Genomic DNA, 14,030 nt, shown 5'->3' with positions numbered 1-14,030 from the left:
GGGGGGGGGGTGGTGTGAGCCGTGAGGACTGTCGGGCTGTGGGAGGACTGTGGGAGGGCCGTGGGGGGACTGCGGGGGATGGTGGGGGCTGTGGGTAGACCGGGGGTGACCATGGGGGCCCCTGGGGGGACTGTGGGGGTGCTGCCGGTCTGTGGGGAGGATTTGCAGCTGCTGAGAGACAAGTACGGATCCCTGATGGTGTGAGTGGCTTGTGTGTTGACGGAGTTTCCTGGTCGTTTCGGGGCTGCTTCCTCATCGTGGGTCTGACCGTGTCTCAGGCTTGGAGAACTCCGGTCACCTGGTCCGCTCGCCTGGGCCAGGTCCCACCAGCTTCACGCAGCCCTGCTGGGGGGCCGAGGCCCCGGGGCGGCCGTCTGTCTCTGCCCAGCCGGACTGCTGACGAGTGTCTTCTTTCTGAGTCACGAGGTAACTTTGTCCCTTGTGGGAAGCAACCGGAGATTTCCTTCTGATTGTATCTCTGTTTGGAAGTCACAGGACATGACCCCTTAGGAAGCTGGGCGTAATCGAGGTTACGTGCTGGTGCAGGTTGAAAGGCAACCAAAGCAGAAAGTCAGAAAAAATCGAGCGGCGCCGCTCCTGGACCCCCGCAAGATGGTTCTGTGTCCCCACAGCATCGGGGGCTTGCCCGGGGGCCCAGCCAGATGGCGGTGGCCCGTGTGCAGCCCCCAGGTTGCGGGCGCGGCACCCCTGGGGCTGGGCTGGGAGAGTCGGCGGAGGCAGAGCAGTAGAGGCTCGCCAGGGGGCCCCTCACACTCCACGGGGCAGATCGCAGCCAGGACACGGAGCTTGGTGGCCCCGAGACAGAGGGTGGGGCCAGCCCGCCTCGCTGGCACCGGCACCTCCCAGGCCCAGCGCCCTCCGGGAAACTGGCCGTGGGCCAGCGCGTGTGGCGCTGTTCACGTCTTCCCGGAAGACGTGGCCCGTGGGCTCCGCGGCCGACCTGAGCGGGGAGCGCGGGCGCGGCCGGTGCTGACCAGGGTGCCGCCACGTCCCCGCAAGGCGTGAGGCTTTGTGTCAGGCCGCGTCCCGTCCCCCCTCAGTGGTCAGGGGCCTCGGCAGGGCAGAGAACCTGCCTTGTGTCCTGCTCCCCTGTCTCTGTGGCTTCTGTGGAGGTCTTGAGTGGAGGACGGGCTGCTGGAAGTCAGGCGGCCGTGGGCACACGTGGCCCTGACGGAGGCCTGGGTGCAGTCGGCGCCTTAGGTCCCAGGACGGCGCAGGGCCATTCTCGGCACCGCTGCCAGGCGACACCGCCGCTCCTGTTGGGGCCGGACGAGCAGACGCGCCCGCCGTGCACCGTGGTGCCCTGCGGCTCCAGCGTCTGGGCTCTGGGGTCCAAGAGGTGACGCCACGGTGGTGGGAGCGCCTGCCGCGGGAAAGCCCGGTGCCAGCCTGTCCGGGGAGCGCCACATTGCCAGGCCATGCCCTCCCCGGGGCCGCCCTACCTCGCCCACGGTGCCCCAGCTATTTTCCCCCGGCAGCGGCTTCGTGGCTGGCAGTGAGGGCACCTCGGCCCCCCTTGGCGACCCGTAGGGCCCTGCGCTCCGACCCCGTCACGGCACCCGGCAGAAGCGGGCACGTCCCTGCTCTTGACCCGCAGCACCCCCTCGTCCACCCCGCAGCCGGGCCGGTGGCCGGGCTCATCCGGGCGAGGGGCAGGTGACAGGAGGGCACTCGCTGGACTTTCTGCAGTGAGAGGGGTGAGGCTCGTCTCCGGTGCGGTGTGCTCGCCCCACTGGCACCGCCCGCAGCTTGGGGTGAGATCCGACCGCTCGGGGCAGTTCTGTGGCCTGGGGCGCCCCCGCGGCGAAAGCTGGTGGCTCGGGGAGGTTCTGCCGTGCGATCTGGCAGCCAGCCGCAGGCTGTGCTGTGACGCTGGTTTCCTCTGGCGTGGTGATCTCTGCCCCTCGGCAGGAGGTGGGCAGCCCGGGAGGGCGCTTTGGGCTTCGCTGGGTTGAGGTGGCTGCGTCCCCAGCACTAGCACCTGTGGCCACGCCACCTGCCGGGCCTGGCAGGTGTGAGTCGCCCTCAGCCCCTTGTGCGTGTGCGTGCGTGCGTGCGCGCGCGCGCCTGAGCACACACCTGTACACACACCTGCTGCGCGGGCAGGTGTGCGTGTCGGGATCCTGGTCCCACGTGTCCCTGTGGTTCTCGCGTCCCCTGCCCTCCTGGGGGTGGGACAGCCGTGGCAACCCATCTGTACAGGGGGCCGGCGTGCAGGACAGGGCGGAATGGGGCTCAGCGGTCGGGTGGGCCGGCCCAGCTACACGCAGAGGGCGGGCTGCAGGGTCGGGCCAGGCGCGGCACGGCGTCGCCGAGGAGCGAAGCCCAGGACGCGGGAAGCCTGTGGGTCTCTCCAAAACGCTTCCCTTGGTCGGTGCGTCGCCGTGGCCCGCGCCCCGGTCCTAGAGCTCCGCCCGGCCCGCCCCGGGCTTCCGCCAGCCCCTGTGCCTGAAGCGAGGTGCTTTCCCGAGTCCCGCGAGCCACGCTGGCCGACCACGGGGCCCGGGGAGGCGGTAACGGGAACCCCGGTTCGCAGCTGGTCGGTAGGAGGCTCAGGAGGCATCTGAGGAGGGGGGTCTCGTGAGGCGGAGCCCTCAGCCTCCGGCATCTGCACTAAGCGCAGCGGGTGTCAGAACGGCGCCCGCGTCTGCAGAGAGCAGAGAGCGGGACAGCTGGCCCTGGTCCACGTGGAGGCACTGCTGCTCCCGAGTCCTCACTCTTGGTGAGCGATTGCTTGCACGGGAAACGTGTAGGATTTTCTATTTTCATTGGCAAACCTGTGTTTCAAAGTTGAAATTAAGATGTCGTTACTGGAAGTGAGCAAGTTAGCCACGGTGCTGGCGGAGTCCGGCAACAGGTACCGGTTTTTGTGAACCGTGTTTTCACGGCTTTCGGAAGCTTTTGTGGCCGAGAGAAGATCTTCAGCCGCCTGCGGTGTGATGACGGCTGCTCCGCGTCGCGTGGCTCCCTGCCGCGGGATCCGTGTAGACTCCCTGCCGGACTCAGCTGCGGGCCCAGCCCCTGGCGTCCCGTCGGAGGCGGAGGGTGATGGCGGTGGGGGGCGCTCCCCCGTCGCCCGCCGGTGTTCGGGGTGAGGGGGCCGCGCCTCGCCAGGGAGCCCTCCACTGCCGCGGGCCTCCCGGGCTGACCTTCCGTCTTGTCGGGCCTGTTCTCGTCCACACGCGTCAGGGTCACGGACGGAGCGGCTGGTACCCGCTCTTTTATCGTTTCTGCTGTCGCCTTCCCCGAAGTCGGACCGACTGTTTTATAGGAGGTTCGTCTCATCGACTCTGCGTTAACATTTCGCAACTCGGTCGTTCTCCTGTTTTGTTACTTACCTGTAGGTGGAAGGTGATGCACGTGGAAGCCGTGGGCAGAGGTGGTGGCAGTGCCGTGTGGCGATAGCCGGGGGGCCGCTAAGCCTCGGGGGTCACACTCTGCTCCCCATTTCTGAGAGAGTCAGTGCCGGGGTCAGGTGTGGGCCCTGGGGTCAGGGGTCAGTTGTGGGTGCTGGGGTCAGGTGTGGGCACCAGGGTCAGAGGTCAGGTGTGGGCATTGGGGTCAGAGGTCAGGTGTGGGCATTGGTCAGGGGTTAGGTGTGGCCACTGGGGTCAGGTGTGGATGCCAGAGTGAGAGGTCAGGTGTGGGCACTGGGGTCAGGGGTCAGATGTGGGCACTGGGGTCAGGAGTGGATCCTAGGGTCAGAAGTGGGCACCAGGGTCAGGGGTCAGGTGTGGGCACCAGGTGAGGCTCGGGGTGGGACCTGTAGGGCCCGGGTGGCTGAGGCACCAGGAGTGTGGCAGCCCCGGGCGTGAGGTAGGGGAAGGTTGTGGGAGCCCACCCATCAGGCCCACCATGGCCTTCTCCTGCGGGGTCAGCATGGATATTTGAGTCGTGACAAGGGCATCCCCACAGGCTGCCCCCCCCGCCCCTCCCCCAGCAGCCCAGCAGGTGCTCTGTGAACGGTGGGATGCGGGGGGTGGGAGGCGCCCCGTGGTCCGACCTCTGGCGAGGTCTGGCTGCCAGCGTCCCTCCAGGGTCCCACCGTGTCTGTTCAATGGAGCTGCTTCTTGAGAGGGGCTGCCAGGAGGGTGTGGTTCGGGACCTTGTGAATCCGAAAGGGTCTTCTGTCTTGTCTCCGTGGCGCTGAATCCGTGGGAACAGCTTCTTTCAGACTCTGGATGCCTTCAGGGCCGAGCGCTGGGCCCCCTGCTTCCTCTCTGGGGTTTCTGGGTGACAGACCGGTGCCGGGGCTCCGGGCTCTGCCGGGGGCTGTGTGGGGGGCTTCCTGGATTATCCGGGGCCGATTGGTGGCGCAGAGGTCCCTGGCGTCCCCGGTGTCCCCCACTCTGAGATTGGGCCCCTGCTGACCCTCACATTTCCTGTTTCTCTGTTTACCTTCTGTCTTATTTTGGGGGCGGAGCCTTGGGTCTGGGGGTGATTCTTCCTCCTGCACTGCCTTCCCTCCGGACCGCCGGCCTGTCTCCGTGTTCACGTGCGCCTGGGCACCTGGGACATTTGCTGGGACATTTGCACGTCTCCTGGTTTCCCACCAGAGGCTCTGTCTTGCGGCCCTTTGGCCTGAGCTTTTGGGGGGTGAGCTGGGTTTCCCGCCTGCCTGGAGCCCCGTGTCTGCATCTCTCCGGGTTTCCTTTGGGGTCGGGCTCCACAGGGAACGCGGCCAGCCCCCTCCTGGCCAGGCTGCGAGCACAGGCAGGGCCCCCGGGCTCAGTGTCCCACTCTTGTGCAAGGCTGGGAGAGGCGCTGGCCCAGACGTGGGGGGTGGGGGGGGTCTAGGGATCCAATTGTGTCTCCAGTGAGGCCTCCTTATTACAGCTCCCTCACCCAACACACACAGACACACTCCTGCACACGCGTGTGCCGGCCTGTGCACACGCACACCCTCACCTCCGACCATCTCTGCCCCGACCTGTGGCGGGGACATCATGAACCCCACAGGCCTCGGTGGCCTCGGCTAGGCCGGCCTTCTCCCTTTGCCGTCTGAGGGAGGCACTGGAGTTCGTCACATTGGCCCCACGGCCAAGTGCGTGTGAGTGCTGGGTTCCAGACCCCCGCCCCGCCCCGGGGCTCCTGCTCAGCTCCGGCCTTCTGGGAGGGCTGGGACCCCGTGGACAGGGCCTGCTTTGGTCCAGCACAGACGCCGTGAGCTTCGCACACGTAGCTGGGGCCGTGCTTTGCAGGAGCGCAGATCTGTGTGCTGTGGCTCGGATTATGGCCTGTTGCCTCAGCCGGTGCACCGGGCGTGGGCCAGGCCCTGGATCCTCGCTGAAGGAATTTGGGATGGCTCACAGGGGCGTTTCTGTTTTCCCTGCAGAGTCTCACCAGCTCAGCTGTAGCTGGTGACCTCGGCTTGGGGTGGTGGAGACATGATGTGGGGGGGGGGGTGCTCTTGCCGGGCAGGAAGTCGGGGCCTGTCTGTGGGTGCATCCCCACAGATGGCACACTAGTTGAAGGACTTATAACTCAAAATCGGACTTACAGCTCCGAGTCTTGACCTTTGGGTTTGGAAAAAAAAATTAATGTTTGTTTATTTATTTACTTATTTATTTTTTAATGTTTATTTTTGAGAGAGAGACAGAGAGAGAAAGAGAGAAACAGAGCGTGAGTGGAGGAGGGGCAGAGAGAGAGGGAGACACAGAATCTGAAGCAGCTGCAGCACAGAGCCCGACGTGGGGCTCGAACTCACAAACCGTGAGATCACGACCTGAGCCGAAGCCAGACACTTAACCAACTGAGCCACCCAGGCGCCCCTTGAAAAAATATTTTATGTTCGTCTGCTTAGATGCAGGTAATAGGAAACCGAGTGATGGTCCAGAAGCAGGCCTGTCCAGTGATAAGGGTCGCACATGTCAGTGTGGCCCCGGGCCAGGTCCGAGTTGGCCTCAGACCCTGGTTTCCTCTCTGCCGTCTTCAGCCACATGCCAAGGCCCGCCTCCGGGAGAGGTGGTGGTGACGCCCCTTCTCGGGCCACGTGGCTGATGCCGAGTGTAGATTCACTGCTCTGCTCGTGCTCTTTTGTGTGGCGGCCACCACGTCTCTTTCACAGATGGCGTGTAGATGGGCTCGTGCCCCGGCGACGGAGGACCTCTCCACAGCGGCTCTCCTGCCCCCGTCTCGTCACTGCCCCGGGGACGCTCCTGCTAGCTTGCGTGTGTGCTGTGGGGCCAGCGCCGTCCACGCGTGGACCAAGGCAGGGGCGGGAGCCAGCACGGCAGCGGAGGCGAGGGGCCGCCGCCCGTCTGTGGCCCTGTCCCGCCGGCCTGCAGAGACCAGCCGTGGCCTCGAGGTGGGCCACGTGGCTTGCAGAGAGGCGTGAAATCAAGTCCCCCTTGATTTGAATAAAGAAATTACTTCATGAATCCATGTTTTGTGACCAAGATGTGTGGCCAGTTGTATCTTTAAAGGTTTGGATCAATCGTTTCTCAGTGGCTTACTATTAGAACAACCGGAAGAGTGAGGCCGACTGTCTTATACAGCCACATAATTTCCTTTAAAAGGGCTGCTTTCAAGGAGGGACTCTGGGGACGCTGGGTGCCTCAGTCGGTTAAGTGTCCACTTCCTGATTGGCTCAGGGTGTGGTCTCACGGTTTGTGAGTTCGAGCCCCACGTCGGGCTCTGAGCTGACAGCGTGGAGCCCGGAGCCTGCTTCCGATTCTGTGTCTCCCTCTGTCTCTGCCTCTCCCCACTTGTTCTCTCTCTCTGTCTCTCTCAAAAATAAATATTGAAGGGGCGCCTGGGTGGCACAGTCGGTTAAGCGTCCGAGTTCAGCCAGGTCACGATCTCGCGGTCCGTGAGTTCGAGCCCCGCGTCAGGCTCTGGGCTGATGGCTCGGAGCCTGGAGCCTGTTTCCGATTCTGTGTCTCCCTCTCTCTCTGCCCCTCCCCCGTTCATGCTGTGTCTCTCTCTGTCCCAAAAATAAATAAAAAACGTTGAAAAAAAAATAAAAAAAATAAATAAATAAATATTGAAAAAAAAATTGAAAAAAAAAAAAAAACAAGACAAAACTGAAAAAAACAAAACACAACAAAAACCAAGAGGGAGTCTGTTCTAAGGGGGAAGTGCTCATGTACTCGGGTTCCCCGTGGAACTCTTTCTAAGAAGTCCTCCCGCCAAAGAGGGAGACAGCCTGTTTCGGGCCAGGCGGTCGCTCGGGAAGGTTTGTGGTGCTGGCCCGGCTGGCGTGGGTTCTGGGCCCTGTAGGTGCCCGTGTGCGGGGGGCCTGTAGAAGCCCCGAACCACGTGGTGACACCTGTCCGGGACAGTGTGTCTGTGGCCCCGGAGGGGAGGCTGACCGCCCGGTCACCGAGGTCATGCCTAGCAGGTGGGGCCGGGGGGGGGCGCTGCTCCGGCAGAGGGGTGAGCACGTGGCAGGCGACGCACAGGTTCAGGACCAGGAGTTCAGGGTCAGGGCCGGGGCTCAGTATCAAGGGGGACAGGGCGGTGGTGGTGCCACGAGTGGTCAGGAGGTAGAGTGGGGGAGCCAGCACACTCCCTCTGCCCAGCCCTGGATCAGGAGCCCTACGCACGGTTGGGGTGCGTCTGCTGGGTCTTAGACTCTGTGGGACGGCCGAGGACAGGTGCCACCGAGTGGACGGGGCTCAGTTTGCAGTTGAGGGGAGATTGCCCTGGGAGCCTCTGTCTTGAATGGCTTGGGGAAGAATCGACCCCCCCCCCCTCGCCCGCCCCCCCCCCCCCCCACCAGGGAGTCGGGTCTCAGCGGGACAGCACCCTGGCTCAGCCACTGGGGGCCTGCAGAGTGGGGCAGGCTTGAGTGTGGTGTGTGACTGGCGCACAGGGGACCACGGATACTTTATGTGAACTTGGACGCCCATTTCCGGGCCGGTGGGATGCTGCCTCCTGCGTAACCCCCTGGAAATGCTTTACGCCTGTATCTTTTCTCTTTTCTTTTCTTTAAACATTTTTTTAACGTTTATTCATCCTTGAGAGAGAGGGGCAAGGACGAGTGGGGGAGGGACAGAGAGAAAGGGAGACACAATCCGGAGCAGGCTCCAGGCTCCGAGCGGTCAGCACAGAGCCCGACACGGGGCTCGAACTCACAGACCGCGAGATCATGGCCTGAGGTGAAGTCGGACACTTAACCGACTGGGCCACCCAGGCACCCCAGCCCGTATCTTTAATGTTGCAGACTTTAAAAAATTCAAAACACCTTTGCTCCCTTGATTTTGAAGAAGATGACACCCTAGGGGAGAGGCCGTGTCCTCCCCGTACGACCCATGCGGCCTCATGGGCAACGTTATGCCCGCCGGCCCACGCAGCATGTGCCCAGGCCCCGCCACGTCAGCCCCTGCCCGTGGGCCCCTCGGGAGCCGATGGCCGCTGAGGGTGAGGGCAGGAGCGACAGAGACCCCACGACTGGGACAGCGCGGGGGAGGAGGGCGTCTTCTCTCCCGACTGCTGAGAGCTAGACCTGGGGCACATCCAGAGCCACTGACCCCGGGGCGGGCGGGTTGGGTGTCGGGGGGCCGCCTCCTCGTGTCTTCCCGGCGTGTGGAACGTGACGTGTGATTCGGGTCCAGCCTTTCCTAAAGAAGTATTTTGGAGTTTTATGGCTTTTACAGTTCTGGAGAAAGGGGCTGTACTTTGAATTCTCATCAAGCGGGAGCCCGCGTGCGGACCCCGGTGCGGGTGTGTGTCCTTCGGTAAAAGGCCTGCCGTGAAGGCGCCGGAGGCCCGGCCCCGCTGCTGGGCGCTGTCGTCCGTGGGTGCCGAACGGCCAGCCTGCCGCCTCCAGCGTCCCGCCTGCCCTTCCGAGCGGCCGTCGGCGGTCTCTGCGCTGAGGAGCTTCTGGCCGGGCCGGGAGGACCGTGGTCCTGGCAGCGCCTGCTCTGTGACTTTAGTAAAAGGCCTTGCGTTACACGCGTTTATTTCCTGGTTTAAAGCAGTCAGGCGTCAGGCCCGTGGGTCTGGGGTAGCACAGGACGGAGGGGTGTCTCTTAGTTTTCATTCCTAATTTAATAAGATCAGGGATTCCTACCGAAGTCCCTGAGCTCAGGAACTCTGGGTAAGAGGAAGGAGTTTGTGATAGAGAAAACGTTAACGATCATCGGAGACATTTTCTTGATTTTTGTCCCCCTGAGAAAACGTTCCCAGGTCACAGTCATTCGCGGAAGCCACCTTAACTGCCGTGGACTGCACATCGAAGGTGTGTGAAGCTGGGAAGTGTGTTTCCCCGGATTGGCCTTCCTGAGGCCGAGCGCCAGAGCCCGGAGCAGGACGAGGGTTGGGGGAACTGCTCGCCAGCCCCTTCCCTGCACGATGGGGGGCAGGGCCCCACGGCCAGTCCTTCAGGCCCGCCCTGCGCTGACCTCTGGCCACGTGGGCAGATCGGCAGCACCAGGTCTGACACGTTGATTTGCAGAAGTCTGCAGTGGCCATGATGGCTTCTCTGAGGGTGTCAGAGAACTTTCTCTTCCTAGAATCTAGGCTGTAGTCTGAGGGGCCCTGAGACTTCCAGAGGGGCACCGCTCTGTCCTGGAGCTCACGGGCTGGACTCCTGCGGGAGCGGCGACCGCGTCCCTGCAGAGGGCAGCATTCAGCACGTGCCCTGTGGCCGGCGTCAGGCGGGTGTGGAGAGCCTGTCCCGTGAGTGGCTCTCAGCCACTGCGGAGCTTAAAAAGAAATGGCGCCTGGGCCCACGCGGGGTGTCGCCGGCACGGCGGGGCTTTCTGGAGCGTTCCGGGTTTAACCTGAAGAGGAAGAATGAAAGATCCGGGTGCACAGAGCCCTTTGCTCTGCGGTGCGGGGCGCCTTTGGTCAGCAGCAGGCGGGGCCGCAGTGGCGTCTGGGTGGGGCCGAAGCTGCTCCCCTCCCAGAGCGCACGGGCTGAGCGTGGGTCTGGAGTCGGACCATAGCCAGCAGGCCACCTGAAGTGCAAAGGAGCCTTTGGGGTCCTGCTGGTGCCTAAAAGTGTCACCAGCGTCCCCGGAGCCTCCGCCTGGCCACTGATGGGGTGGAGGGGCCCAAAGAGCCTCCGGGATCTGCAGGCAGGCCCTTGGGGGGCACACGATTCGGGTCCTGGGACCCCCGCATTGGATTTCCAGCACATCTGCCAGATTCTACGCTGCGAGGCTGTGCTTTGGGGTGAATTTCTGGAGTTAGGCTCCATGCGCTTACCTGCATAAAGCTGATGGTTCCCACTCGGCACTCTGCTCTGGGGTTGACCTGTGGATCCCGTGGCGGGGGTGGGGTGGGGGTGGGTGACGCTACCAGATGGCTGGGTGTGGGGCAAGGTCCCTGTGCTGACAGAGCCCGGGTCACGGTGCTGTGGGGCCTACAGGTCACTGATGGCCTCTGGGATGGGGCAGCCTGGGCAGAAACAGGGGTGGGGGGAGATGGGCAGGGGCCTTGGGGGACATCCTGGAGGTGGTGTCAGCTGACTGGAGAGCCCTCCCAGGATGACTCCTTGGCCGCAGCTGGATGGGGATCCTGGCCTGGTGGGAAAGAGCAGGAGAGGATCAGAGAGGGCAGGCACTGTGGGTGGGAGCAGGCCCAGCTGGCCTCCCAGACCTGAGGACTCTGGGCAGGTGGCGGGTTGGTGGGGGGCGGGCTCCTCACATCCAGGTGGCCGGGAGAGGGCCTACACCATGTCAGTGGCTGGTTTTGCAGTGGGGGCAGTGGGGAGCGGGGGGGGGGGGGGGGGGGGGGGGGGAAGGGGGGGGCGTAGGGAGCTAGTGGGGGGCACTAGGGAGCTGGTGGGAGGCAGTGGGGAGCTGGTGGGGGGTGGTGGGAAGGGCCAGCACAGTGGGGGCCTGTGTCACAGGGGTCAGGCCAGGCCAAGGAAGTCCTGGCTGTGTGGTGGCAGGAGTGTGGACTCCTGTGAACCCTACTGGTAGATGAGGGGCCCAGAGGACACAGCTCCCTCTGAGGACCCCTCACCCCTGTGCCCTGGAGGATCCTTGCCGTCCCTGGTGGTGACCGTCCTGTGTCCTCTCCTGCCGGACGGTGAGCAGGCTTAGGGAGGCGTCCCCAGCTCAGTCCCCTGGGAGCAGCCCCTCGTCTGGGGCTGGAGCACGTCCCACCTGTTCTCATGATCAGACAGCTTGCTCTGCGCCCCCACCGAGCAGAGGGCCTGCTCTCCTGGGTAGGTGGGGGCAAGGGACTGGGCACCGACTGTGAACTTGACCCGCCCCTCCCGACCTTTAGATGGTGCCCTCAGCCCCTCCTGGATATGGAGCAGCCCTGAGGCTGCCCTGGGCCCTGCGGCCTCCCTCTCCCTCCCTCCCCCTCTGCCTTCCCCCGTCCTGTCCCAGCCTGTCCTGGCTGCTCCCTCTGGGGCCGGGTGGCCTCCTCTCTGAGACCTCACCTGCTTCTCTTGGGCTTCCCGTCCCCTCCCCCTCTACTGGAGCTTGCTTCTGGCTGCCTTCTCCACCCATTCCCCACCCCCATTCTGCACATCCTGCCCCCACCCCCCCACTCAGGTGTCCCACACCCCGCTTAGGGGGCGGGATTAAGAGCCCGCCTGTCTCTGTCAGGGTCTCACTTCCACCAGCTGTGGGTGTGGGAGGGCCGGTGGCTGCCTGGGGCCCTTACCCTGCCCTGGGGCCCTGGGCGCAGGGCCTGCACACACAGGGGGGAGCTCCTGCAGTTTTGTTTTTTACTGAAGCCACTTTCTCACCCACGGGCGGGCCTGACGTTGCTGACGGCCTTTCCTGGGGACCCGGGACGGGGCGAGGCGGGAGGCCTGGGAGGAGGCCTGCAGCGCAGCCCAGCCTTTGGGGCCCATCCTCAGCATCTGCCTCAGCACTCTGTCCTCGGCAGGGTCCTCTGGGTTGGGGCAGCCCCTACCCGGGCAGCGGTGGCTAGAGGGCTGGACACCGTGGCTCTGGGGAGTGGGCAGGGGTCCGGGTCTCAGGTGACAGGGCTTGGGCTGCGGATCTCCAAAGCTACCTCTTCCACCTGGAGGCTGGGCTGCTCCAGACAGTTCCCTGCCCCCACCTGGGGCTCCTGCTCTCCCCCCAGACCCCGTCCCCTCTCCTGGGCCACCCCCACCCCGGGCCTCCCAGGGCAGGGGGCACTGGTGGGCTCCGGACAGGAAGGGGGCTGAGGCTGGGGGTGGGAATGGGACAGACCCCTCCACTTGCCCTCACAGCCCAGGCTCCCCATAGCCCTATCCTGCCTTCAGCCATCACTCTCCCGGAGACCCCCACAGGGGGGGTTGGCCCCAGCCTTGGGCTGCCCCCTCCCTGCTGTGGCCCCAATGTCCCTGCTGAGGGACCTCTGCAGACCAGGTCCAGGGAAGGCAGCCCCTTGGGGATGGGCCGGCCCTAGGACCCCCGCCCACGTCACCAGCCCCCCTCTCTCTGCTGGCCTGGGCCTGGGCCTTCCGTGGCCGCCGTCCCCGCTGACTGTGCGCCTGCCTGCAGTTCCCTCCACCGGGCGGCTGGGGTGGCTCTGAGGGAGGGGGGCGCAGACTGGGGCCTCAGCCGCGGTGGGCGATGCCGGGGTCTGCAGGGACAGCCTGCCTTCCTCGCCCCTTGTCCCCGACATGGGTTTTCTCTGGCCTCCTGTGCCTGAGTGCCAGTGCCCAGGCTGAGACCACTGGCCCCCCTCCAGGCTGTAGCCAAATGGTAAAGGGCAGTGGTGGCCTGGGGTGGGGTGTCTGCAGTCTTCGCCCTTCCCCCAGCGTGTCCCCCAGCGTGTCCCCCAGCGTGTCCTCTGCCCAGTGGGCCAGTCAAAGGTCTCATCTGCTGTGAGAGCACTGGCTTTAGCTCCCGGCCTGTTTGGCCTCTGGGTGTAAGGGGCGTCCCTGGAGGGTCCCGAACCCCATGCTGGCCCCAGTGGCCTCCTGACACCTGCCCTGGCGGGCAGAGGCAGACCCCTCTGTAGAAATATCAGAGACCCAGGTCTCGGGAGCCCACACGCTCGCTCACTTGGCGGATGAATGGTCCCTGGCCGAGGGTGCGGGCGCAGGTCAGGGAGTGGAGTGGGGAGGGGAGGGGAGGGTGCCTGGGGTGTATGTTCGGCCCTGCAGAAGCCCCCAGGCCAGAGCACTCCTGGGTGCTCGAGGGCAGCCGGGAGGCCAGGGGCTGGAGCACACAGAGCGAGGGGCAGGTGGGACGGGGTCCTCGTAAGCTCTGAATGGAAATAGACTAAAATTTGCAATGAGCGCGAGGGACGCCTACACGTTTAGCTATTTCCAGAAGTTACACGCTACAGCCAAAGCTCACACAATTACAAGCAGAAACTCACAAATCCGACATTCTGCTGTGAGTTGATGCCCCTCTCTCTGGTTAAGTAGACCCAGAAGGAAACCAGACACAAGATGTGATCACCCTGGTCAGTGAGCTCTGGCTGTCAGTGGACGTCTGTGGGATGTACCTCTAACAAGGGGGATTGCATCGATGCCAGGCACACACGGCAGCTGCAGGAAATCGACCACTAATAGGCCAGAAGAGAATGTCAATATATTTCAAGGACCTGGTGGCACACAGACCATGTTTTCTTGCCACACCTCAATAACAACGAGAGAGCCAACAAAACCTCATGCGTTTAGGAAATTAAAAATGCACTCTATGTAACTCACAGGCCAAGGAAAAAGCCATAGTTCAAGTTACAAAATACTTAGACGCATGCTCATGAAAATGGCCCATATTGAAACCTGTCGAATATATCTCAAGTTATAAAAAGAAGGGCATTCGTAACCTCCGTGATTATGGTGGAAAAAATAAACGTGGAAAATCAGCCAAGCTTCCAGTTTAACCGTGAGGCAGAGGTCAGCAAACGTCCTGGAAAGGGCCAGATTGTAAATATTTCGGATTTTGAGGACCGCAGGTGGTGTCTGTCCTTCCCTCTTCCTCCTCTGATTTCGTCCGCACACTTGTTTGCTGACCCCTGGATTTGGGCAATGAAAGAATGAACCCAAAGGGGAAAAAAGGAAGGAGATAATAAGAGCAGCCATGCGTGAGCCGGACAACAGACCTGAGCGAAAGACCCTCTGACCCACCTGATGAGTCTGCGAGCCGTGCGGA

At 63.4% G+C, this 14,030-nt stretch overlaps 1 protein-coding gene across 3 annotated transcripts in view; it reads left to right on the top strand.

Annotated features, from left to right (window-relative positions):
- SLBP (stem-loop binding protein) overlaps positions 1-14,030 on the top strand; it is a 76,562-nt gene that overhangs the window by 36,520 nt on the left and 26,012 nt on the right. For 2 of the 3 annotated variants that reach the window (XM_049630153.1, XM_049630152.1), the window contains one exon: positions 6,089-6,373. The exons of the other annotated variant lie outside the window; for it this stretch is intronic. In XM_049630153.1, coding sequence (XP_049486110.1) covers positions 6,089-6,358 — 270 coding nt within the window. In that variant the 3' untranslated portion in view covers positions 6,359-6,373. Of the gene's footprint in view, positions 1-6,088; positions 6,374-14,030 lie in introns of those variants that run through there. 3 annotated transcript variants of the gene reach the window in all.

This window comes from Panthera uncia, chromosome B1 (genome assembly GCF_023721935.1).
Source record: "Panthera uncia isolate 11264 chromosome B1, Puncia_PCG_1.0, whole genome shotgun sequence".
In the NCBI taxonomy this organism is placed as follows: domain Eukaryota; kingdom Metazoa; phylum Chordata; class Mammalia; order Carnivora; family Felidae; genus Panthera; species Panthera uncia.
This window is presented reverse-complemented; position numbering and strand designations above follow the sequence as displayed.